The sequence below is a fragment of the Telmatherina bonti genome (assembly GCF_933228915.1).
Source record: "Telmatherina bonti genome assembly, chromosome: 1".
Classification (NCBI taxonomy): domain Eukaryota; kingdom Metazoa; phylum Chordata; class Actinopteri; order Atheriniformes; family Telmatherinidae; genus Telmatherina; species Telmatherina bonti.
Window position 1 is genome coordinate 22,969,867 of NC_136619.1, and position 24,719 is coordinate 22,994,585.

Below are 24,719 nucleotides of genomic sequence, written 5' to 3' on the forward strand. Positions count from 1 at the left end.
GCATAAACAATCCACACAACATACACATTGTGATTTTCTTGAACTCATTTGTGCCACTGAAAATCATGTACCAGATAAATAAAAATAGCTATTGGTCATAAACCTTATGTTATTGACACATGTCATGTTGTCAAGTCATGCTATTCCTAATCATTTTAACAAATAGACGTAAGAACAATGATTTTTTTGCTTCACAATTTTAAAATCAATTTTTTTTTCCCAAATAGATAAAAATAATCCAGTACAAAATTTTTCGTCATTTTTAATTGTTTTTATTGATCTTTTTATTTGTCTTCTTGGGCATTCTAGCAGCAAAATGATGGTCTGGCTTATTGTGTTGTTTTTCCCTCATTGAAATCAAGAAAAATGACGAGCAAAGAGAAAGTTTTATTGATTTATTTTGTTTTTAATCTACAAAATCAGCAATATCGAAGAATTGTGAGAATCGCAATTCAAATCGAATTGGTACGGAAGCGTATAGCTGTCATCCTCATAAAAAAAAAGTTTGGGCCTTATTATGTTATAACATCATAGTTTTATTGTAAAAACATGAAACATATGTATCTGACAACGTGAACTTGGTAATTTTTGACTTTAGATGAGGAAATTGTGTGCGGGGTGGGTAGGAGATCACAAATGGCTCATTTACAGAACTTGATAGAGTTTTTCTTCATACTTGGGTTGAGACATTGTGAAATTATAGTGCTTTGGAAAACTTTCGATCACATTGTAATAAATATGCGTAGTTTAAGGACAGTTTTAAAAGGCATGGGTCTGTACAGAAGGAAAAATGAGTCCAATCCCCATGACGTGGCATCATTTGTAATTGAAACTTGAGCGGCACGAGAATCGCTATGAATGCAAACATCATCGGTGCATCCAAGTGCCATCTATCCATCCCTCTTCTACCGCTTATCGGGGTTCCGATTGCGGGAGCAGCAGCCTAAGCAGGGAAGCCCAGACTTCCTTCTCCTCAGCCACATTCGCCAACTCTGCGTGGGGGGTCCCCAAGGTGCTCCCGGAACAGCTGAGAGATGTAATCCCTCCAGCGTTCAAGTGGTTATACGTTTTTACAATAAACTATCACGTTATAACATAATAAGGCCCAAACTTTTTTTTTTGAGGATGACAGCTCTACGCTTCCGTAAATTGGCACCCAAAAAATCGGAATCGAATAGAATCGGGACAAAAGCATACTGTCACAGCCTGAGTGACTACCCACATTTTTTGTTTATAGGCTGAGTAAAAACTAAGCCAATTTGTGTATTTGGAATGTTAGCTGAAGGACACACTATAGTGTCATAAGTAACATTTTTCCTTGATTTATTGCCATCCATCCTGCCTTGACTTAACTTCAGGTTAAGGCAATTCTAACCTCAACTCAAATAAATCTGAGGTAGTAATCTGATAACCTTGAATACTCTACATAAACTGCAAAGGGTAAAACATATTGAGGTGGAAGACTCATACCTATGACACTGCAGTGGTTTTGAGTCTGAATGCCTTCCTGTTGCCTGTCTGTGAACCATGTTCTGCCTTCAAGTGTGAAACAAAACCCTGCAGAGGTCATGGAAGTATCACATGCTTATTGAGTCAGTAGGACCCTTACATCCTGTTCCTGGGGCCAAACAGACCCAGGATATGTCTAAATGCTTACTGTGATACTTAAAATGCAGTGCCTCCCTTCCTTTGAGCTCTGGTCACCATCAGGATGCACATGTTTTACAACTATGACATCACAGGCAATCGAAGCGCAGAATGATAGGGAGGGCTGAAGATGCATCAGCATTCACTTTGGCTGATCCACTGACCTCCTGTATCCTGTACTGCTTGGGAATTTGTTTCTGTGTGTGTGTGCATTACCCTAGTGCAGCGAGAGACAGTGCTGATTCAGTCTGAAACTTATTAGCAATTATAATGTTTGCTGAGGTATATATTTGGACAAGGAGCAGAGGCTAATTTCAGCTTCAAGGTCATGTCCAGCACTAGCCCCAGCATTGTATTTAGTTTGGCTAAACAGCACATATTGTGTTGTCTGCAATGTTGTATTTTTGGCATTTTGTTTTAAAAGGTTAATTAAATAACACACTGTGATATTGGATTATATTTGACCTAATACAGATGTGAAGTTACTATTCCAACTGTGCAAACAAGCCATGTCTTTTTCATAATAATTATTAAGAGCCAAAGAATATTGCTAATAATGAAAATATATCTGTGTAAAGACAGCTGATAGGATAGTTGATGTATGCACATTGACTGCTTTGTGTTCATAGGAGTTTATTCATGTCATAATCATCCAGTATTCCTCAGATCAGCTACAGTGTAAGGATTACATCTGTCAGGCTTCATGTGTTGCTGCCCTTGACTGACCCAATCCTGACCTGTGTTTAGCCCCCGGGGCCCCCTCATGGCTACTGGATGGGCTTGTGTGGGGGTTGTTTGTGTTCATGCAGGATGAGTTTGTGTGCGCGTGTGTATGGTGTAATTTGAGCCTAAGGTTAGGACAGGACTACTGCACAGTTCATCCAGGCAGAAAAAGCAAGACATGGGAGCCTCAGGCTGGGGAACAAGAGGAGGAGGCAGGCGGCAGGACAGCTGAAAGAGTAAAAAGTGGGAAGGTTGGAGAGAGAAAGTAATGGACAGAGAGTAGCAAGCCTCTTTTTAACTCAGTCTCTATGGAAGAGACATGTCAGTCTGTGTCAGTTCGCTCCACTAACCAGCCTGTAGCAGGAGAAACGAATCTCTCCCCCTCCTTCTCACACGTTCTTGCTTATCTCCCTCCCACACTATCTCTATCTACTTTCTTGTCTCATATCTTTTGGTGATAGCTTTTCTGCCTCAGTTGAGAAGAGGAGAAACACTCTGCAGCTCAGGGGAAAATGGTAAGACTAAGTTAGAGACCAAGCAGTGAATCCATCATCTCTGAAAGGCAGGCCGTTGTGCAGGTATTCTTCTAATCATACTTTGGGTGAATGAGGACTTGCTCTTCAAAATGCTGTTGACTAAAGACCTGAAGGCAGGGGCACACTGCTGGCTCTGCTGCAGTGTTTCCCCCTGTGTTGTAAGGGGGCCAGTACACAGCTCTTCAAACACAGACAGGATCAAATCTTCAAATCCCCTGGAAATGTCAGCCACGTTTGAGGAAATGTCAGCAGAGCTGAGAACACACACAAACACACATTGACCAGAGAATGCACGCACACAGGCAGTCATGCCAAACACCGCAACAAAAAAGACATCAGGATATAAGGCAGTCATGTCCTGTGGATGCAAAAAAAGCCTCATATTCATATGTGGGTTTTTTTTAACAAAGCTCAAGGGAAAATCTTTTTTTGGTGCTGTAGGTCTTTATTCACATTCATGTTGAACTTATAATCCCAAACATTTCCTTATGAATAAACATCTGTTTTGCTGCTCACTAACATCTCGTGATGCAATGCAATAGTGATTTAAGTGGTGATGCCATCGTAGGAAAGACTGCAGTGGTCATGAGGTTGAAAAAAAACAAAACACAAAAAAAAAAACAGAACAAAGCACAACAACAAACCTAAAAACACAACTCATGTTTAAAAATCAAAACAACCAGCTAGAAAAATACAAACATTATTTGTAAAAAAAAAAAAAAAAAAAAAAAAAAAAAATTGTAGTAGCAAATAATAAAATGAGATTATTCTGTGGAAAATATTTTACAAATTTATTTCTTACTCCCATCCTTTTTTTTTTTTTTTAACAGATTGGGACATTGTGTCAAATATACTGAATCAAAATTCCTCATATAGATCCTAAGTCACCTCAGGTGATCTCATCTGCAGCCCCTGACATTATGTTGTGCTCCTATTGATCTCTCCTCACTCCCGCTGACTAACTTATCGACATCCTCAAGTGTATTTCCTGTCTGGACTGTCAGCAGCTGTGTTTATGGATGGCCCTGCCCCTTTGTGACACATATGCACATATGTGTGTTCAGCACTTCTGCTTATCACTGTATTATTTTGTTTGACCCTGTCTGGTACATGTTAAACTGCAGATGGTGTTGAGGGCTTACATACTGACAGGCGCTGTCCCAAACACTTTAGGTTGCAACGAATGTGTGAGAAAGAGAAAGTAATTGACAAAGGGTTCATGCTTTTTTGAGTAATGTTTTAGCCCCATCAATCCTTGTGTGTCACTACTTGGAGTGTCCAGAGGAGAGTCTGTGTGCAAGATAGTGTCAGCATTGTTTTATGTGGGTGACGGGTGATGTAGGTAAGAAAAGAGACTATTGCTGTCCTATCTTACTCTCTTTCTCTCAAACAGGCATGCACGTAAGCACAGTTTTCCCTGTGTAGGCCTGCAGGCCCTCTGTTTATCTGCAAGTTCCGAATCAACATCTTTGCTCGGCTACTAATGTCTTGTGATCCTTTGAGGACACACACAGACACAGTACTACACACTGCAGTGCGATTTCTGCTGGCAGGCTCTCTCTGTGTCCTGCGACATCATCCATTACCAGCTTCCTCCTTACTGATGAGAGGAGATAATGCTGAACTGTAAAATTAACCTCAATTAGTGCTACCTCTGTAGATCTTTCTCATTTCACCCCATGACTCTTGTTCTGCATCTTAAAATGTCTCCAGTCTATTCAGAGGGCATTCATCAGCATGAGTGTGAATTATATATTGAAGCATTGTTATTTTAATAATGTACAGTAGCTTTGATTTATGTTTACAGGCAGCGACATTGACCAGGACTTAACAAAGATCAAGTTGTTTTCCATGACATTGTGTTGAAATTGATTCCAGATTCTCAGTCTTGCTGGTTTTATTTCTTTCGATTTGCAATGTTGGTATTTTACAAGTTTTATCACAACTTGTCTTCAGACTGACATCCTTTGACCACATTGTTCCATTTTTACCATTGTTATTTTTTAAAAAAAGTCACCACAGGTATATTGATGTTTGCAATAGGGAAACAAAAAAGCAAAACTAAGAAAACAACTGAAACCACTGTAACAAGGACTAGAACTGTCCAATATGTTGTTATAACCTGAATCTTCAAGGTGGACTTTTGGTCTGAGGAAAACAATGATACTATGAAAGATCATATAACAGAAATATCGAATATTGTGAAATCAGATCCAAGAAAATCAGCAGCAGACTTCATGACAGGTGTAAGAGTGAATATTCACATCTACAAAGCAAAGAGAGCTCAAAATGTTGGACTAAACATGTGTGTATCCTGAAGAATGATTCAAAATAGAGAATGGATTCTGAAGCAATAGTAAAAGATCTACTAGTCTCAGGAGAGAAGATTTACCATTTCCAGAATGATGGTAGAACTAGGCCAAGATTGCTTAAAGAAGTGCCACACCCACCATAGTTCATACCTACCTAGCGTCTTAGCATATTGACATTAGCAATCAGCTCAAAACGCTATTGTATTTCAAATAGAACTTTACCGTGATGCTTTCTCACTCATGTTAACAACAGGCATCTTAAAAATTGTCTCTTTAATAACATTATTACACAAGTTTGAAATTCTAAGGCTTCTCCAAATTACGGTTATCTTAATGAGTCATTTGTAAGCAACTGCTAAGTGTGCAACAGCATCTTTGCTAGTTATCTAACACCACTACTGTTAAGTTTCAACTTTCTACCAAGTGTTTTGGTGAATTATGTAATTAAATTGTACAGGCTTGTAACCTTGACGCAGCAGAGTCATCAAGGCACTAAATTATATCCAGTGTGGGGAATTCAAGTCCCTCACCTGGCACTTTTAATAACAAAGAGAAAAAGGAGAAGAGGGGGAGGGAAGGATGACAGCTAAATGGCTGAAAGAATGCAACTACCAGAGAAGGTGAAGAAACCCGTAGGCAGACTGTTTTGATTTTTTAAAGAGTAGAGGTAATCCTGAGGCTCAGACATGACTATTTGCCTGGATGTTTTTTGTGTTCACACATGACAAGCACAGGATGTAGACTGAGGAGCCACACCCAGCTCATCTAACAAGGAAGATAAATAGTGGAACTCAATAAAGCAAAGATATGAATATACCCACAGACTCTCCGCCTGTAATACATCACATAATCGCATGAGAATTCCAATATTTCAGCGGCACAGCAATTACTAAGACTACGTAGGAGGATTGAATCGTTACCTTATACAAAGGGTGAGTTCATTGTTAAGTGAGGTCTGTATAAGCAGTTTTTAACTACTGGTGTGGCAGAGATAGCTGCTTAGGCTTCAAGAGAGGGCAGGTGGGCAAGTCTAAGAGAGGCGGTTACAAAAGGAAAAAAAAATCCCTACTCAAAAAAATCCCCTTGACCAATTGGTAAATTTACATACAGGCCAACAGCCAAAACACTTGTGGGTTTCTGTGTCAGTTACTGTTGTGGTTTTTCCCCACTGAGTCTGTAACTGTGGGAAGAAGGGTTGATGCACCTTGATACTCACAATCACCTGCATGCTTACGTTAATGTGATCGCACACACATTCATAATCACACATCCAAAAAAGCACTTACTACTCCACCCCATTGACTCCTCATGAAAAGTCATAAGAAACGTGTGTGTTTTATTTTTAGCAGTGTCATAGCAGAAGCAGTAGTCTTGTCAGTCTTTGGGGCCCTCCTCTGCTCTGTCGCACTGTGTCTCTGTCTCCTACTGAGAGCTATGTATATTTTATAAACCCAGGGTGCCTTTTTGTCTTAAGATGTGCTGCACCTCCTCTGCCTGTCTCTTTGCTGCTCGTCAGTGAAAGGAGCCATCACAGCCTTTCTTTTTTTTAATGTTCCCCACTCCTCTCTCTCCTCACTGACAGCCACCCTCTGTTTCATGGTCAACTTGTCTCTCTCCTGAAGTCTCATCCCTCTTTCCCTTTTCAGCTGTGAAAGGGAGCGGAGTAGAGCACATTCGAACAGACTTGGTCTGTCAGGCAAAGCCTTTCTCTCCGTGTCTGTCTCTCTGTCTTTCATTTTGTCTGTCTGTCTGTTTTGCAGCTCTGTCACTTCAAGCAAGGGACACTTCTTCATATGGAGCTTTAGTTGTTGTCTTTTTATAGCAGAAATCTGCGAGTTGTGACAGCAGCTAAAAATGGTTGACAAAACAGATCTGCAATTAACTTCTATATTTGCAACGTCAGTCTCTATTTATTGTTAAGAGTTGATCATGCCAGCATTGCTTTCCTAACCCTTGTAACAATGGGACTTGTTACATTAGTTGTTAACTTAAGGGTCACAATTTTGTTTCCACCCACTTAATAAACACCACTTGCGTCTGAATAGAACAATGGTTAGAATATTCTTGCTTTCTTTCTTGTTTAATATCTATTCATTGTGTCAAAGAACCTTAACTATGCACACCTAAATGTACTGGAGGAAACATTAAGATCAATATGAATGTTTGAGTCTAAAGAAATGAAAGTGTATGCAGTGATACGGCAGCTGTTGCTACCATGTCTCTGTAGAGCTAAACTTTGGTTCTTGTCTCCCTAAAAAGACCTTCTTAAAGTCCCAGATTGTTGTTATTGGTCTGTGATGATTAAAAAATGGTAAAGTGTAAGACAATAGTCATCAATTGATTGAAATGTGAAACTAGTTATTATGAACGTATTGACGATAGAAAGGCTTATCTCCAATAAGGCGACTAAAGAATAATTTTTATGAGGGCTTAAGCCCCCAGAAAACTGCAGCCAATGAAATTAGTGAAAAACCCCAAAATACAACATGACTTTGATTATCTCTTTATATCTTTCAGTCCAGTACTGTGATTGCGGGTCCAATTGAAGTTTCTAAGGAGGTGGACTCAGGTTTGGGGCCTTCACAACCTACCAGAGACCGCACACCTTCTCGCCCAGTGAACTTAGAGGCAGAGAGAGCTGACTGTCCACTTTCGAGTGAGTACTCCTTTGCATATCTTTTCCATTTTTTTTCCTCCGCCCAGCTTTTTATGTTTGTGTTTTTCTTTAATCATGGCTCCTTTTCTTTAATATTTGTGCACCATAGCTGTAATACATGACATTTTCATCTTAAGAAGGTCTACACCAATACAGTTACCAATGTGTTTTTTTCTTCTCTTCAGTAATTTCATGATTATCTCACTTGTCATGTATAACATTATGTTTCTGTTGCAAGAGAAGCTTTCTCTGAAATCATACAAAGTGGGGTTTTGTGGTTTAGCATCCATTTACAACCCTCTGAGCATGGATCGCCTCATTTAGCATACATGAGGGGTCCTCCTGACCCTGCTTTGTGGCAGCACAGAAAGTATTGAGACCCATGGAGTGTGTAAGATGAAATGTGAGGCAGCCCTAACACCCAAATCGAAAAGTGACAAATTATCGTTCAGGCTTGTACTGTCACTTCTTGTGATACGTCTTGTGATACTTCTAACCCCTACACAAAACTTCCCTACCCCCATATATACCTACAGAACCTATCTCCTTCTCAAACAGACTGCATTAATGCCACATTTTCTATCTTGGTGGTTCACAAAATATCAACCTTCCCACAATGCTGTCCGAGTTGGGGATGAGTTTCTCATGATTTGCCTGTGATTTGTTTTGCAAATATTTCAGGGGAGCTGATCTCTATTCTTTGACTGCGTTGTTAACTAGCAACTGCTTTTAATAATCAGTAATGCAAACCTGCCAATCCCACCACAAGATGTGCACGCCACATCTTGCTGCCACATGTTTGTGATCAGTTTATTTTCAAGGATTGGATGGTGGTTTGTTGTCTTGCAGCCATACATATCTCCATCAAGCTGTATCACACTAAAGTGGTATGTGTGACCTCATTTCTTGGTATGGCTCTTATTGACCTGTTGGTCAATTATTGCCAATCTGTGCAAGTACATCTAAGCGCCGCGCTAAAGGCGATTAAGTTGTTTTATGTGGAAAGCGCCTCCTCTTATAAGTCTTCCTGGGCTTTTTTCTGTAAAATAAAGAAATTTTGATCTCTAAACTGTTCAACTCCTTTTCTCTTAACTGCACTGTCTCTTTCACTCACCATTCTTCTGTTCAGGCCTCTTTTTCTTATTTCTCTGAGGCTATTTCTGTTTAGCCATGAGGGCCCCCTGTCATTTACAGAAACTCATCTCAAGTTCTCTTTTCAGTGGAACCCACACACAAACAGACACACCGAGACACTCTCTCCCAACCACAAGATACTTGATTAAACAGTTATGACAAAGGGGCCACCACGCATCCACAGACTGAACGATCCTCCCAGTGGTCTAGTGCGGGTTGAGAACGGGGGTTTCATGAGTTATTTAAGTGCTCTCCATCATGCATGTTGTGCTGCAGCTCACACCGACATGACACGGCCCATTTCCTCCGCTCAGGCTAGAAACGTGACACGCAAATGCTTGGTGTTCACACAGAACTGTGCAGGGGTGCACAATCAAAGGCTGTTGTGAGTAAATCATTAGATGTGTTCCTCTGCAGCAACCACATAGAGGCTATCGAAACGGCCTGATTTTCTCTCTGCTGTCTTGTGTCTGTTGGACCACATTGTATCAGGAACATTTTGGCTTTTTCCAGTCCAGCAAAGACCCCTATCAGACAGGAAACAGGCCAGAAGAGAGTCTGACATCTGAGCTTACCACAATGTGCTTCAAGAGTGATGGATCTGTGAACACATTAGCTGAGCACTTCACATCAAGAGTTAGTCAGACTCAAAACAACCTTCTCACTCAGTACATCATTATGAGTGGTAAAGGCTCAAACTGACCCGCTGCTGCACTGACTTCACACATATTTAATGAAAAAAAATGCACATAAAATGCAAAGACATATAGGTAAAGTAAAAAGACTATTATATCTTATGTCTTGTTTTGTAATTTGCCTTTATCTGCCTTTACTCTGCCTGTTGTCTCGTTTTATTTCATCCATCAGTCTTGGTCATATCGAACAATTACCATTAGTCATATCCGTATTCATATTCTCAGTTAATATGTGTGTCTTGTCATAGTATGTGTGTCTGGTCATAAACTCCTCATGCTGGTGATGTGATTGTCATGAGAGCAGCTTCTGATTGCAGCCGCACAGCTAGATGTGGCAGACTTGGCAATCTAGAACACTTGGCTCCTGGCCAGTTCAATACAATTGCAATTACCCACTGAGGGAGCATGGAGCAACACTGAAGATGGGGTGTGGGGTTTAGTTGGGGCACAGAAAGGAGGGTGATTCATAGAGTCTGGTTATCTGTGTTTGCCAGGGTTTGAGCTGTTGTTTTAACCATGTCTCATAATAAAAGAGACACACATCACTGATGTACACATTAAATGAAGATAAAAAGCAGGAGGGGAGGCTGCCTTCTTCTCTCTGTTGGGGATACTAAATCTAAAAAAAAAAAAAAACAACAACAAAAAAACAGGTGGATAAGAGGAGAAGTGCAAAAGAAGATAGCAGCAAGATTAAGGGGTGATAAAGATGATAACCTTAGGATACTTGGGCAGTAGGCAGAGGTGATAAGGTGTGTTTTTAGTAAGGAAGAGACTGACTGAGGTACCACAGTTAGGAATGCCACTGCTTGCTCCCTTTCCTCTCCCCCATCCCTTTCCTTCTTTGCTTTTGTCCCCATCAGTTGGGAAGGGAGGGTGGGTTAACTTACAGTGACAGTGACAAGCTTGCCTCAGCTGCTATGAAGCACAGCAGATGGAAGAGCGTGTCTTTGTGTGAGTTTGTGATTAAAATACCTCTGGAGACCAGGGTGCACTGAGTCTTTGGGCATTGCCACACTTGGCAGAGCACCGCTTCACTGCCCTCTTTTTCCAGCCTTGCGGTGTGGGTACTGAGGTGTGTGTATTAAGTGAGAGGCATTAATGTCTAATAATATTAATTGAAAGTTTTGCCATTGTCTTTCCCATTAAGTATTTCCTTCAGAAGGCAAGAGCATTGGATGTCCTGTGTGGCTGTGTTTTCATTCATCTGTTGGAGTAATTCGGTAATGTAATGATCACAGGATTTTTGAAAAGCAGAGGTCTGTTCTGCTGAGAGGCGCCAGTCCTGGCGGGCATGGGGGAATTAGTCAGGAGACAGTGGGTTTGGAACTATGCCATGGTTATTAGCCACTCACAGGGTGGGCATAGGCTTCTGCCCCGACTCAATCACTCACTTTGTTTGCATTTGTGTGTTTAATGTGTTTGTTTGAGTGCATATGTGTAAGTGCAAGGCTAGCATGCGAGTTGGGATTCTCCTCTGTCCATACTGACCTTATTGTGCAGTCACTCTTGGTTAATTTGTCCCCTCTCCAACACATTCCTCTCTCTGAGAGGCTGAGAAACAGGCTGTTAACCCCCTCTCCCTCCCCTCAACCCCTTCTCCTTCTTTCTGCCTCTTTTTCTTGCTTTCTCTCATCACTTTCTCTCACCGTTGGTACGGATGGGTTTGATTTAGTGACTGTGGTTTTCCATCCAGAGCCTGGGAGCCAGAGAGAGTAGACTAAGCAAGAGACCTATAGATTCACAGCCAGCGGAGCACGTCATTACTTAGCCATAGCTCATCAGCAGATACTGGAGCCTTAATAAATGTGAAGTGTCCCTGTTCAGGAAGTAATAAACCTTTTGTCATTTTATCCCCTCAGTTATTTCCTTCTCACATACTGCATGAATTGCGCTAAATGGTGACAACAAAAAGTGTCGTCATTTGACACTTAGCGTTTGTATGGCGCATGCTGTGTGTTTAGGATCTTCGTAATGCAGTGCCATCATATACTTACCAGAATTTTACAATACTTCTGAAGCATCATGTTGTCTTCCAGCACCCAATAAAAATCATAATGAACCATCTTCAGCAACAGGAAGAGCAGGAAGGCTTGTTTTAAGATTGTGTCTTAAAAGACAAAGATAATATACAGCCGAAATCCACAGAAAAATTACAAGTTCTTTTGGAACAACTTACTCATCAAGTACCTTTGAAAGACTTTTCACAAGTGTAGGAATTAGTGCTGCTTTAAAAGCAGGGGTTGATTGCACCTAACCTGATGTGCCAGATGGCGTGTTACACAGAGCCGTCTGGAAAAGTCAGGTTGGAAAGTGTCTGGAAAAATCACTTTCAGAAGATACTTTGCAAGTGATTGAATGAATCATCTGCCCATCACAGGCTTTCACAAGCAAACTCCAGCCACAGTTAAACGATCCATTTCCAGCTGAAACAGTTGCTAAATCAATTTCATGCAAAAACTAAAAGGCGGAAGAATGAAATCATGTGAAAAGACCTATCAGTATCTTTTAAATGAGCAAATAGTATTCAGTTCAGACATAATCCATGCTTAGGTACTAAAACTTGTGTTCAGTTGATAGAATGCTAATTTGTATAAACTACAGCACCTCAGCCAAAAGGGCATACCTTGAAGCCTGAGGAGATAGAGCTTCTCAATAATTAACTGAACAAATATCTGGAAATACTATATTAAATATTTATTTTATTGCTGTTTTGTCCTGCTTGTTGCTCAAGGTAATAAGTCATTTGATAAACCAAAAGCCATTTAATGGAAATATTTTTTAATTATAACTCTTTTTCTGTTTTTTCACATTATTACATGTGAAACTTTTCTGTGTGCACCACAGAATTTCTCTTTTAATAAATGTTTTATTGAGGCATTGGGGCCAAATGATGTTAGGTTACTGCTCCGTGTGAACCAGTGAGGTCAGCTTATGAGCATGTTTCAGCAGCACCTCTAAAACAGAAGGCCACTTAGTGAGAAACCTCCCGACTGACCTTTGACCTACACATTCACCAGAAAACAGGTGTTTAAGCAGGATTAGGTCTCACTGCTTGTACACTCATAGCTGCTGGCAAGCTCTGCTGTAAATGTGTATCTGTCGTTTCATTTACGACACCAACAAATAAGAAAAACCTCTCATGTTTTGATGTTTAACATGAATAAGTATGCAGGTTTTTTTTATTTTCTCTTTTCTTTTGAACAACTATGGATTCATTCCATTGTGCTCTTGTCATGTTTCTTCCTCTCTCCCTTTCTTTGCCTCTTCTTCCCCTGCTTTCCTTTCTACAACCTCATTACTCAAATCTTTCCTTCTGCTTTCTTTCTCTATCATCACCCTCTTTTTCCTGCTATTCAGCCCTTCTTTCCTTCTCCTCCTTTAAACTGTTCTCTGCTGTCAGGCAACAAGGCTGAGACTAAGTGCTTTTTGCTGTCTCTCTGCAGGTGGGACTGTGATAAAGCTTGTAAGTAGGAGGCATGGGTCGCATTTTCACATGCTCTTTGCCCCCCCTCTTTAATTCCCTCCTCCGTCTCCTTCTATACTTGAATCCACCCAACCATCACCTCTCTCCTCCAAGACCCTCGGCTTTCATTTTTACTCTATCAATTCTCCATCCTTACTTCCCCATTTTATCTTGCTTTTACCCAAAATTGTACTCTTTGACTTACCTCTCATGCCCTTGTCACTTCATGGTTTCCTTGCCAACGGCACTTTCAGCAGTATGGTGAAGAGGAGCAGCAACAGGAGACACTTTTCTGAACATTACAACGACATATCCAAGCCCATAAACACAGACACAGAAGCAGTCCATGTAAATGAATCCAGGTGAGGTTGCATTGTTTACCCAGCTGCTCTTCCTAACCACCCTCTCCTGTTCTGTAGTAAACCAGCAGGTTACATGGAAATCAACTTCCTCTTCAAAAAGCATTTATTAAAGCTTTGTATTCTGCGTATGTCCTTTTATGATCGTTAAATGTGTGTGCTTGTCACACCTTGAGAAAGCACTGAAAGGTTAGGTTAGTTTAAACAGTATTTGCACAGATTTTTTTCAGCTTGATTTAAACCCACATTCTTGAGAGGTGGTGCGAAGCTTGTAATATAAATCATTTTTAAAAGTGTCTCTCTTTTCCTAGCCACAGGATGGCAATACTGAGTCCGCTCCCTATTGCTTCCCACCAGGCACCGGTCATTCTCACACATGTTCTCACACACACATATACACAGGCACACACAAAGACACACAGCTCTCTTTAGTCTGTGTTAGCCCAGGCTTGTGTAAGGTGACAGAGTGCAGTGAATAATTTAGTCCCAACCATGTTAATGGCTGACAGTGTACACGGCTTCTGTTCTCTGCCATTGGCCCATTACTAGTACATTTTATTTCACTCTCACTCTTTCTTCTTCTCTCTCTCCTTGACTTCATTTTATCTGCATTTTACATCTTTGCTGTTGTTCTGACAATATAAAGATGTCACTTTCACATAATCTCAGCTCTTTTATTTTCATTCATTCATTCATTATCTTATCCGCTTAATCCGATAAAGGGTTGCAGAGAAGCTGGAGCCTATCCCAGCAGTCTTTGGGCGAAAGGCGGGGTACACCCTGGACAGCTCGCCAGTCCATCGCAGGGCGCTCTTTTATTTGACTATAGGAAAATTAACTAACACTTGTTTTCAATTACTACTAATGGAAATACAGGAAAGGATAGGAACATTTTTGATTTTTTTTTTTTTACTTTATCTTTTTCTTTCATAATTTGTCATTGAGCTTGTATCAAATAGTGCTAACACTGATTTATGCTGCTTTACTTTGTACTTGATACTGTCTTGTTATTGTCTTAGAAATTACATTCATTTTCCAGGTTTTGTGTAATACATAATTACAAATGAATTATTTTTTACCGTAAATGAGGAATCTTCCATTTCAGTTTATAATGCTTTAAAATTCACAACACCCACTATATGGAAAATAGAAATGATCCCATTTTCTGCAACATTAACAAACGCTGAAAATGTAGAAGCTTCATGGAAGCATGGTGAAACATTAACCATGTAATTATGTAAAGAGGCCACTAGACATGTTTACATGGAAAGTATTTCTTACATCTGAATGAAATCAATCTGATCTGAGATTCCAGTTGACATGTTGGACGTTAGATAAAGTGATCTGTTCAGTTTTATGTTTATATGATGAAAAGATTCAGTGCTATCAAAATGCTTTTGACTTCCACAATGCATGCTTATTCAGAGAGAGAAAGTTTTTTTTTATTATTATTATTATTATTATTATTATTATTATTATTATTTTAGTTTATTGCCTGCCAAGATATTCCATTATTCTTCAGTCTTTCACCTTCCAACAAAACTATTGTATCCTCCATGGTGCAGTTCCCTGTTCTGTTGTTCCCTAAAACTCAATCTATCCTGTACCCCTCATGTGGTTCAGAAACAACATCCACCACAGAAATGATCAGAATGAATATACACGTTGTTTTTGTTTTTTTTTTCCTGCTGATCCAATTGTGTAAAGGCTTAAACCAACCCTATCAATCAGACTGAAAATTCTTTCCGACTGAGGCTGTGTGGATAAGCTGAGGTATTTACATAATGCATTTTTATTCTCACTGGATGTTTGATTGGATCAAAGGTGCTCCATGTAAATACAACTAATGACTGAAGGTATCACAACCTAATCTATGAAAATAAAAGACAACTTTTGCTTAAAAATCTAAATAAATTAAAAAAAAAGGAAACTATCACTATGAGTGATTAAAGATTTAAGTATTGTTGAATATACAATCATATATATTGGCTTGATAAAGTCACTGTTGCAGTTGATGACTTCTTGGAGGTTGTTTCAGTATTATACTTGAATAGTAGAAAAATGTTATAGCTGCATAATAAAAAAAGTCATAAATCAAAAGACACTTTTGATTGATTTGTATGTTAATCCTTGCCATAATCCTGAAAACACAAAAATGTTCTTCGTATGCAGTTGGCCTCTACACATTACTCCCTGTCCTGATGCACTAGATGTTTTATTACACTTACCCAGTCACCAAAGTTGTTGTAGAAAATTGTAGGAAAAGGGCAGGTGCTTTAACAAAATACTTGGCATGTGATTAGATAAACCATCTGTCTATTGCGTCTGTCATGGGCTAGCGTCAGCCAATCAGATAAGCAGAGTGGAGTCTGTTGGTACATCAGACTCTTGCCAAAGCTTGTCAAAAATGTCTTTTTAGAGAAGAGTTGTGGTCAGCGTTGTTCTTTGGCTGACTTTTGATACACACATAGCTTTCTGACACACATTTTATGCACCTGATATTCCAATAGACTATAATTTCCTGTTCTTGTATAGCAAACTTTATGTTATAATTCCCCATTTTATTGTTTTTCTCCTAATTTTCTTATTTCCCACCTTTCAGTCCTCATTTGCTTCATAAACTCTTTAAAAGAGACACAGAAAATGTGTATGTACATTTTGTGCACTGGTCAAGCACTATTAATGTTATAATTACTCTGCGGGGCTTCAATACTCTGTGCTTGTGACGTGGGGGAAGAATATTATGACCCCACTAATGCAATTACATCCACTAAACAAATTATATCTGCTTCCCTCTTTGTCTGTCTTGCACTCTGTTAAACCACAGTGATCCTGCATGCAGTGTATGTGGTTTTCAGTTTGTACAGCCTATGTGTGTGATTGTAAGCTCTGTGTTGCTCCATTTTTTTTGTTTCTCTGATACAATCTGTATGAGTGTGTTTAGGGCAATAGGAGCCAAGGAGCCTGGCCTGGCAAGCTGCAGTCCCAACAATGGCTGGACAGGCTCTGGCAGACTCAAGGGGGATTGGTAGTGACATTTCCGGGGCAAAATACCCAATAGTTGGGACTCCCTAACAAGCTATCTGGCTCCTTCCTGGCTGACGAAGTCCAGCTGGGTGTGGAGAAAAAGAACTCCACTTCTACGCCTCTGTGCCTTTCTTTTGAGCATCTGTGTGTCACATGGTTGTCTTCTCATTTCTGCATTCCTCATTCACACCACTCCCCTCTCCATTTCTGGTGAGCTACATTTCCATTTGTTTCAGAGATTCTGCCCCTCCTCCCCTCCTCCCTTTTTTCTCCACTGCCTATCGCACATACACTCTTCTTCCATCTCTCTATCTCACACACACATACACATCCAGAACCCTTGAAGTGGGGTCATGATTGAGGCGTTCTGTTAATTAGCCAGCAGTGGTTGTTGTAGCAATGCAATGGTAGGGTGTAATTAATTAGGTGGCATGTGCACTGTGGGAGAAAAAGAGTTAGAGGAGGAATGGAGAGAGAGAGAGAGAAATACTGCTATCAGTCCTCCTTTTATCCTCTGAGCTCAGATGAGTTCCCCTAATGAGAAAAAATGAGATGCTCCCAACCAGGGAAGAAAGCATTTTGTCCGTTACATGTTCTCTCTGCCTTTCCTCAGCTTGTCGTTCTGTCACTGCCTTGTTCTCTCTTCATCTGCCTATCACATCCAGGCTTTTGCTTGTAGGGTGCCACTGAATTGAAGTCACCAAGCATAGATCTCCCACAGTAGTATGAGCACAGCCTCTGGGACACATCCAGACAAATGCTTACAGCTATGCTCTACTGCAGAGACGTTATATAGCAGACGAGTTCATTTGTGGGCTTTTAAAAGTGCCGTGTTGCAATGACTGCTGCTCTGCTTCATGTGTGCTGTTAGCAATGGTTTTGTTTAAGAGAAAAAAGAGGAATAGGAAGGATGAAATACATAGGGAGATGTCAAAAGGGCAAAAAAAAATGTGGGAGGGAAGCAAGAGGTGGACAAACATTTAGATTTCTATTGATCCTCTCCTCAGTTTGACACTGGCTCCTTGACCTCATTCTGAAGCACCTCTGCATGTTTTGTACGCATCTGTGCAAGTGTGTATGTCAAAGGCCTGCTCCATTATTCGGTGCACTGTTTCTATTTACAATACCGACAGAGAATCTCAAGTGGTGTCAAACTGTTCATTTTAACAGCATCATGAATATTTAAAGGAGCACTACGCCCCACCCTCAAATCACAGTCCTGCTAAACATTCAAATGCTTTAGTAGACATGCAAACATATACTGCTCAGCCCTTCAACTCTAATTAACACATTTACACACACAGTTCTGCCTTCTATCTGTAAACTGATAGTTTAATGGCTGCCTGGCCTCTCCTGTCCCATGTGACTGAAACTGTCCAAGGTGACAGGTTTATGGACAGTTTGGCAATGTCAGCGGAGCCAGACAGCTATTTACAGCCTGTGTTAGACACTTCGGACACTGGCTGTTCGCATAAATCCCTCAGTAAGATCAGCCAGTGAATAATACACATTGTGAGCTACACTCAAATGTAAATCACCACATACAAACAGCAAGTGACCACTCAGTCAACCACTATGTCCTTTCTAACCTCACCGTCAACACTCAGAAACACCAGGCATGCAACCATCACACACATGCTGCAGATCTGTGTCTCAGTTATTTACTGCCCCCCTGCTATATTGTTAACAACCATCACCCACTTTTCCTCCCTCTGTGTCTGTCCTCACATCTTTTGCTTTAGTTTCACATCCTCTTCAACTATCATTTAGCTTTATGAGGTGTCCTAAAAGAAGCCTGTGTGCCTCCCTCCCTCTTCTCCTTTATGTCGGAGATATTGATATCCTCCATAAGTCAGACACCTCACTCTGTGTCACTGAGGAGAAGCTGATGACAGAAGAGAGTGACGGTGGGAGGAATGGTGCAAGCAGAGAATTATAGGAGCGTGGCTGTGTATGTGTTGACGTCTGGGTTTATGTGCGATGAGACCCTTTACAAGTGTACGCCTTATGCAAAAAGACTTATTATGAGAAAACAGAGGCGCCGGCCAGGCTGCAGGTTGAGCAGAGGAGAGGAGGAGGAAACTGGGTGATGTGGACAGATAGGAAGGAGGAGGGAGGCAGATCTGCTTCTTTCTTTATGAGCTTCCCTTTTGTGTATGATACTGTTGCTATAAACAGAGGTCAGCCGGAGAGTGGCTGTTTATAAGGTCTATTTCTCAGAGTGAGCATATCAAAAAGCCTATGAAATTGTGATCAGCATGCTGTGATTTGTGTGTCCGTGTGTGCGCTTGAGTTCGTGTGATACATCAGACCCATAATAAACCATCCATCTCACTCTCTTAACAGAAGAACCAGACTTGTGTCCTTAACATTGGATTGTATGACATGCTTTATGAGTTCTGGAGGTCTGGATGTTAGTGTGTATTCATGTGTTTTGCAACAGAGGATTTATCAACAGTATCTGTGAGATTTAACATCACAGTGTTCCTACTTTTGCAGCATTACATCCGACCACCATTGACCATGGAGTTTGGCCTTCTGCTGTATTAGCATATATGGACTCATGAGAAGACAAGAAAAGTCATTACAAATAAAGAAACAAGTCACCTTCACTATGTGTTGGTCCAGAGTTGAATCATGCTAACATCCTTAGTACGGAGGATTAAGGTTCTTCATGTGAGTCTAAATAGTGTAATTAATGAACTTGTTTATTGTTTTTTTATCATTTGTCTGCCTGCGTGTGTGTGTGTGTGTGTGTGTGTGTGTGTGTGTGTGTGTGTGTGTGTGTGTGTGTGTGTGTGTGTGTGTGGGAGGGGGTCCTTTTAATCCACTGGGGATAAAGAAAAGGTTTGTTTGATTAATTAATGCTGTTAGACATGAATGTAAATGATCAAAGGAGCCAATTTGCATTTAATGTTTAATTATTCATGAGCTGCAATCGCTCATGAATTAGGACACCTGTGACAGCCGACTCCTCTCAGACACTTACACATGCACACACTGACACACATGCACATCCTGGGATGTGACCTGGTGTGTTTAACCAGACCTGCTCATCACCCCTATCTGTGTGCCCTGCTGTGCAAAGGGATGCAGGTCACTGCAGGTTCACGTTGGTATGATTAGGTTATGTTGCCGCTCTGGCTGGGGTTCAAACCTTCTGATTAGGTTACCACGTAGCACTAAAGCTCAGACTGTCACCCTGAGTGTATGATTCATCTCCATGGAGACAAAAGAAAAGCTCTGATCTAATTACCCATGCCGCTGCCATATTAGACTTGAGGAGCAGGCAGGGTGGTGTGAATGAAGTATGAGGAGCCATGGATAAAGAGGCAAGGGGCAACTCAGCAAGACAGCACAAGCAGACATAACTGTGGAGAAGGTGGAAAAAGAAGAGCAGGCTCTGATGCTAACAAAAGAGAGCCTGATAAAAGGTATTATTTGTGCTTTCTCTTCTTCCTCATCTCTCCCCTCATCATCAGCAGCATCCGACGGCTGCACAAATGGGCCCTTGTTGCCATGGATATGAGCAATAGTTCTCCTGTTCTGCTCGATGGGGCTCTGTGATAAATGGTCGGATGTGGAGGAAGTTAATAATTTATCCCAAGGAGGGAGCGACCGTTCTGGGGAGCGTTACCTAGCATAATGGGTTAAGTGCAGCGATTGCAGCACGCCGAGCAATAGACATGCAGGAGGTGATATATAATAAATGAATAAAGGCTGAGTGGAGCCTGCTGGGAAGGAATTGTCAGGAGGCTGCGTTGGTGGCTGTGTGGGGTAGGTGGGGGTTGGTGTTGTGTTTGGGGAAGAAAGCTTTGTCATTTTTTGAAGTTATAGGACTGTCAGGTAAAGTGCAGTAATAAATTAATAGAGCTTCCTCCAGGCTTTCTGTAAAGAACTCCTCCCACTATACTCTAAGTAGAAATGAACAGCTCAGTGGGCTTTGGGCTATGAAATGTGACAGCAGCAGTGACAGATGAAGCTACCGCAGAACAGAGTTGCAAAGCCTGGTCATGTATTCTGTGCTGTCATTACCAGCAACTCACTGACAGTGTTTGTGTACATAACGATTTTTTTTTTGTCATCAGACAATACTTTATAGAACATTTACATTCTTCTTTATGTTAATTCCACCAAAAGAGGCAATGAGTATTCTCAGTTTGTTTTATATTATGATTATATAACTTAAATAAAGAGTGCAAAAGAAACAAGACCCATGGGGTAAGGCCCACACCTCTGAGAGCATTAACACAACACAGCTGGTTCACATCTTGTCAGCATTTTATGAGGTTCTGTGCTCTTTATTCTTCCTTATTTGACTTCCCTTGATCTGCAACAACTCCCTCTGCTATCTGTCAGATCTTGCTCTTGGATGATAATGTGCATGGCCAGGGTTACGTAGGGGTCATGGTATTGTGTTAATCCTAGAGAACATATCAGATCAGCTTGATTTTATTATTGTCCCTCTCATGCCCTATATGCAGAGGCTCAAAGCTACTTAGAATGATCCTCTCTAAGCAATGAGAGAAAAGAACCAGTAGTCTGTTATCTGCTGCAGAACTGAAGTCTATTGTATTGGACACTGTGCTGCATCCTGGAGTGGATTTGGAGCATAATAGGCTTGTGTTAAAACATAGAAGAGCCTTGCATCGCCTCCCACTGATTATTTGATGGGTTTTCCAGTCCACGTCTGTTTCAAGTAATGTTGTTCTAGATTACGCTTCTTCAGCGTGCGTATGCATGCATTGTAGCATGTATGTGCCAAATGGTATAGATGGCTGGTGGTTGCTTTTCATTATTTTTCCATTTTGTTGCAAGTCCCTGTGTTTTTCTTGAGCCGTTTTTTCTTTGCCTCCTTATGGCTGATAGCTTGATGCAGACAGCTGAGATGGATAATACCAATTTACACACACACGCACACACATACTCACGCACACACACAAAACCTCTAGTCCCTATCTGATTCAGTTGAACAGCTGCAAATTGTGGTTTTGATTGTGTATATAAGCATCTGTGTTTTTGTGTGTGCCTTATTCTTGTGAGATATAGCATTAAATCTTTGTGGGCTTTTTGTCAGGATGCTCAGCACAGAACGCCAAGTGAAGATGACAGACACGTGAAGGGAGGTTGATGGAGAGGAGAAGGAGGGAGTAAGATTAAGGACATTAAGCGAATAAAGGCTGATTATTCCCTACAGGTGGTTTAAAATAGCTTGAAAATGCTCAAATATACACCAGATAGAGAAAGGTAGAACATGTGAAGTCATTTTCATTTTGTAATGTTATTTGCCATAATTCTAATGGTGAGACGAACACAGCAGCCTTTTTACTTTTTTTATCTTGCTTTCAGATTTCATACACATGCAGGTTGATCTTTTGATAGGCTCTCAGTGTTAGTGCTGGATGAATAGTTTGTGACACGGTCAGAAACAATGTTGGGGATTTAACTTAAATTAAACAGGCTTGGTGGTTAGCAATGGCCTCACAGCAAGAAGGTCACTGGTTCCATCCTTGGCTGGGGTGAGGTTTGGTCAGTGGCCTCACATTGTGGAGTCTACATGTTCTCCCCATATATGTGTGGTTTCTCTCCAGGTTCTCCGGCTTCCTCCCACCATCCAAAGATATGCATGTTAGGTTAATTGGGTACTCTAAATTGCCCCTAGGAGTGAGTGTGAGTGTGAGTGGTTGTTCGTCTCTGTGTGACCCTGCGATGGACTGGCAAGCTGTCCAGGGTGTACCCTGCCTTTCGCCCTAAGACTGCTGGGATAGGCTGCAGCTTCCTGGGACCCTGAATTGGATTAAGCGGTTAGGATAATAAATGAATGAATGAATAAACAGGCTACAGACATTTTGTTAAACTGTTGGGTATAGCAAAGGTACTAGTTGTATGCTGGAAGTGGGAACTGTGCCCAAGAAATCACAAAGCTGTTGTTTGAGGTAAAACCAAGATTATACTTCTTCCACAGATTCAGTTTGACTCAAGTTATTATGTACTTTGTATTTACGGCTTTCTACTTCACTACTACACACTAATGTCAGATTACACTTGACCTTTCATTAATTTTCTATACCGCTTAGTCCAATTAAGGGTCACTGGGAAGCTGGAGCCCATCCCAGCAATCATCACAGAGAGACCAACAACCATCAATTAACATAACACACATGTCTTTGGATGGTGGGGGGAAGCCAGAGTATTTGGAAAGAACCAATTCACTGGGAGAACATGCAAAGGCCACTGTTCAAACCTCTCCCCAGCGGAGACTTGAACTGCTGTGAGGCCAGAGTACTAACCACTACACCACCATGTAGCCTGTAAACGTCACATATTAAACTTTTTTTTTTTTTTAATTTGTTTTGTTTTTTTTGTTTTTTTTTACCAGGTTGTGGACATACTTGTTTTTGCTATGAAGTTGACCTTTTTCACATGGGAGCCTATGGGGATTGACTTTGCTTTGGAGCCAGCCCCAAGCGAATGAGGGGTCAGCTCCAATTTTTGGAACTTCCGCCGATATAAGCTTCACTTTTAACCACGAGGTTTTAACCACTGATATGTGGAAACTGGATATTAAACACCCACTACAGCCATGCAAATAATAACTCATTAGCTAAAGCTATATTGCCAGATATTGCATAAAACTGCTTATAAATCACTTCTAATTGACCACGCTCACTGCAATAATCATAGAGTTTCCAATTAAAATATAACGTAAATTTTAAATCAGTCTTTCCAACTGCTACTATACATTTAGAAAGGTTGTTTCCTCAAAGTAAAGAAGTGGTTGGTGTTAACTCTAGCCTGAACTGTAGAAGAAGGGAAGAAGGGACAATAATATGAGATAATTATAACAGTAGTATCCAAACATCTAATGAGGGGATATAAAGAGTAAGTGACAGACTGTCTAAGAGTGACTGGAGCAGTTAATTGCACAGCTATGTGCAGCTGGAGGAGCTATGGTAACAACAGCACTGTACATTTCTATAATATAGGATTTCTGTATGTTTATTGTAACATAACTTATGCTTTTGTGTTGTTCTGATTAAGTTTAAAAGTTGATTCATCAACTGAGTGAGATAATCTGAGTGATTAACCTGGAAAACAAATTCTGTGCCCCACTTAAGATTGTCCATAATATGAGATCATCAGATCGTCCATTTTTGTATTTTCTGCATGGGTGTATCATTACACATTTTGATGTTGACAGCATTGTCTGGTACACATATGCCAAATTTTATGGTAAAATTAGAGCCCTTGTCTGGTTTCAGAAGGCGAGTTTCGTTGAAGTTCCACTACTGAAAGATGTCCTTGTCAGACGCCAAGGCCATCTGCCTTTCTGTGTGGGGCTGGTCACAGCAATGGTAGACTCGAGTTTCTCAGAGTGATGTGAATAAATTTAAACAGCAGATAAGAGGTCATGCAAAAATACACAAAATAAAAAAAATAAATAAATAAATCAAATTCAGAAACTTATAAAATCAATTGTGGATCAGAAACTCCAGCTGGAGGTAGCTCTTCTTGTAAGTCATTCTCCTCTCAATGTTGTTTTGCTTTATTTCATCTGAAATTTACAGACTCATATTATCCAGAATTATACCAGAAGAAGTCATTCATGTCTGGCAAAAAGATGCAACAATACAGCATAATGTTTCATTTTACAGTTAAAACTTTCTACCAAAAAGGCTAATTAAATGTAGTGCAGTCATCAACTGGATGATGAGTAGATGCTATTTGAATACATTTTCATCCTCCATCTGTTAAAATTTATTTTGTTTCTTAGTCACGTATCTTGTCACAACCCCACACTGATCAGGCAGCCACTTTTAAGCAAGCATACAAACTCTACCCTTCATGTCAGCAGATATTCAGAGTGTGGCACGTTGACTGACTGCTTCATCCAATCTCTACCCTGTTGTACAGATTTGTGGACACACAAATATGCCCAAAGATACCAATGCACATACATAGACACATGTACGGAATCATGCCCCCCCCCTCCCAGGTTGCCTTTGTTCCCAGCATCTGTTTCCCTCAGTGATTAATTGCAATTAGTGAGAGGTTTGAAAGCCTGTGGAAGAACACAGCAAGAGCAAAAAACATCAAGATTAATGAGGGGATGCATTCATCAGAGAGCACGGGAGAGGGGATACAGAAAGGAGGGGAAGGGAGA

General features: G+C 40.6%; 1 protein-coding gene across 1 annotated transcript in view; it reads left to right on the forward strand.

Annotated features, from left to right (window-relative positions):
• The window catches only part of gse1b (Gse1 coiled-coil protein b), a 172,717-nt gene that overhangs the window by 44,114 nt on the left and 103,884 nt on the right, over window positions 1-24,719 (forward strand). The window contains exon 2 of the mRNA XM_079243551.1: window positions 7,736-7,874. Coding sequence (XP_079099677.1) covers window positions 7,736-7,874 — 139 coding nt within the window. The remainder of the gene's footprint in view (window positions 1-7,735; window positions 7,875-24,719) is intronic.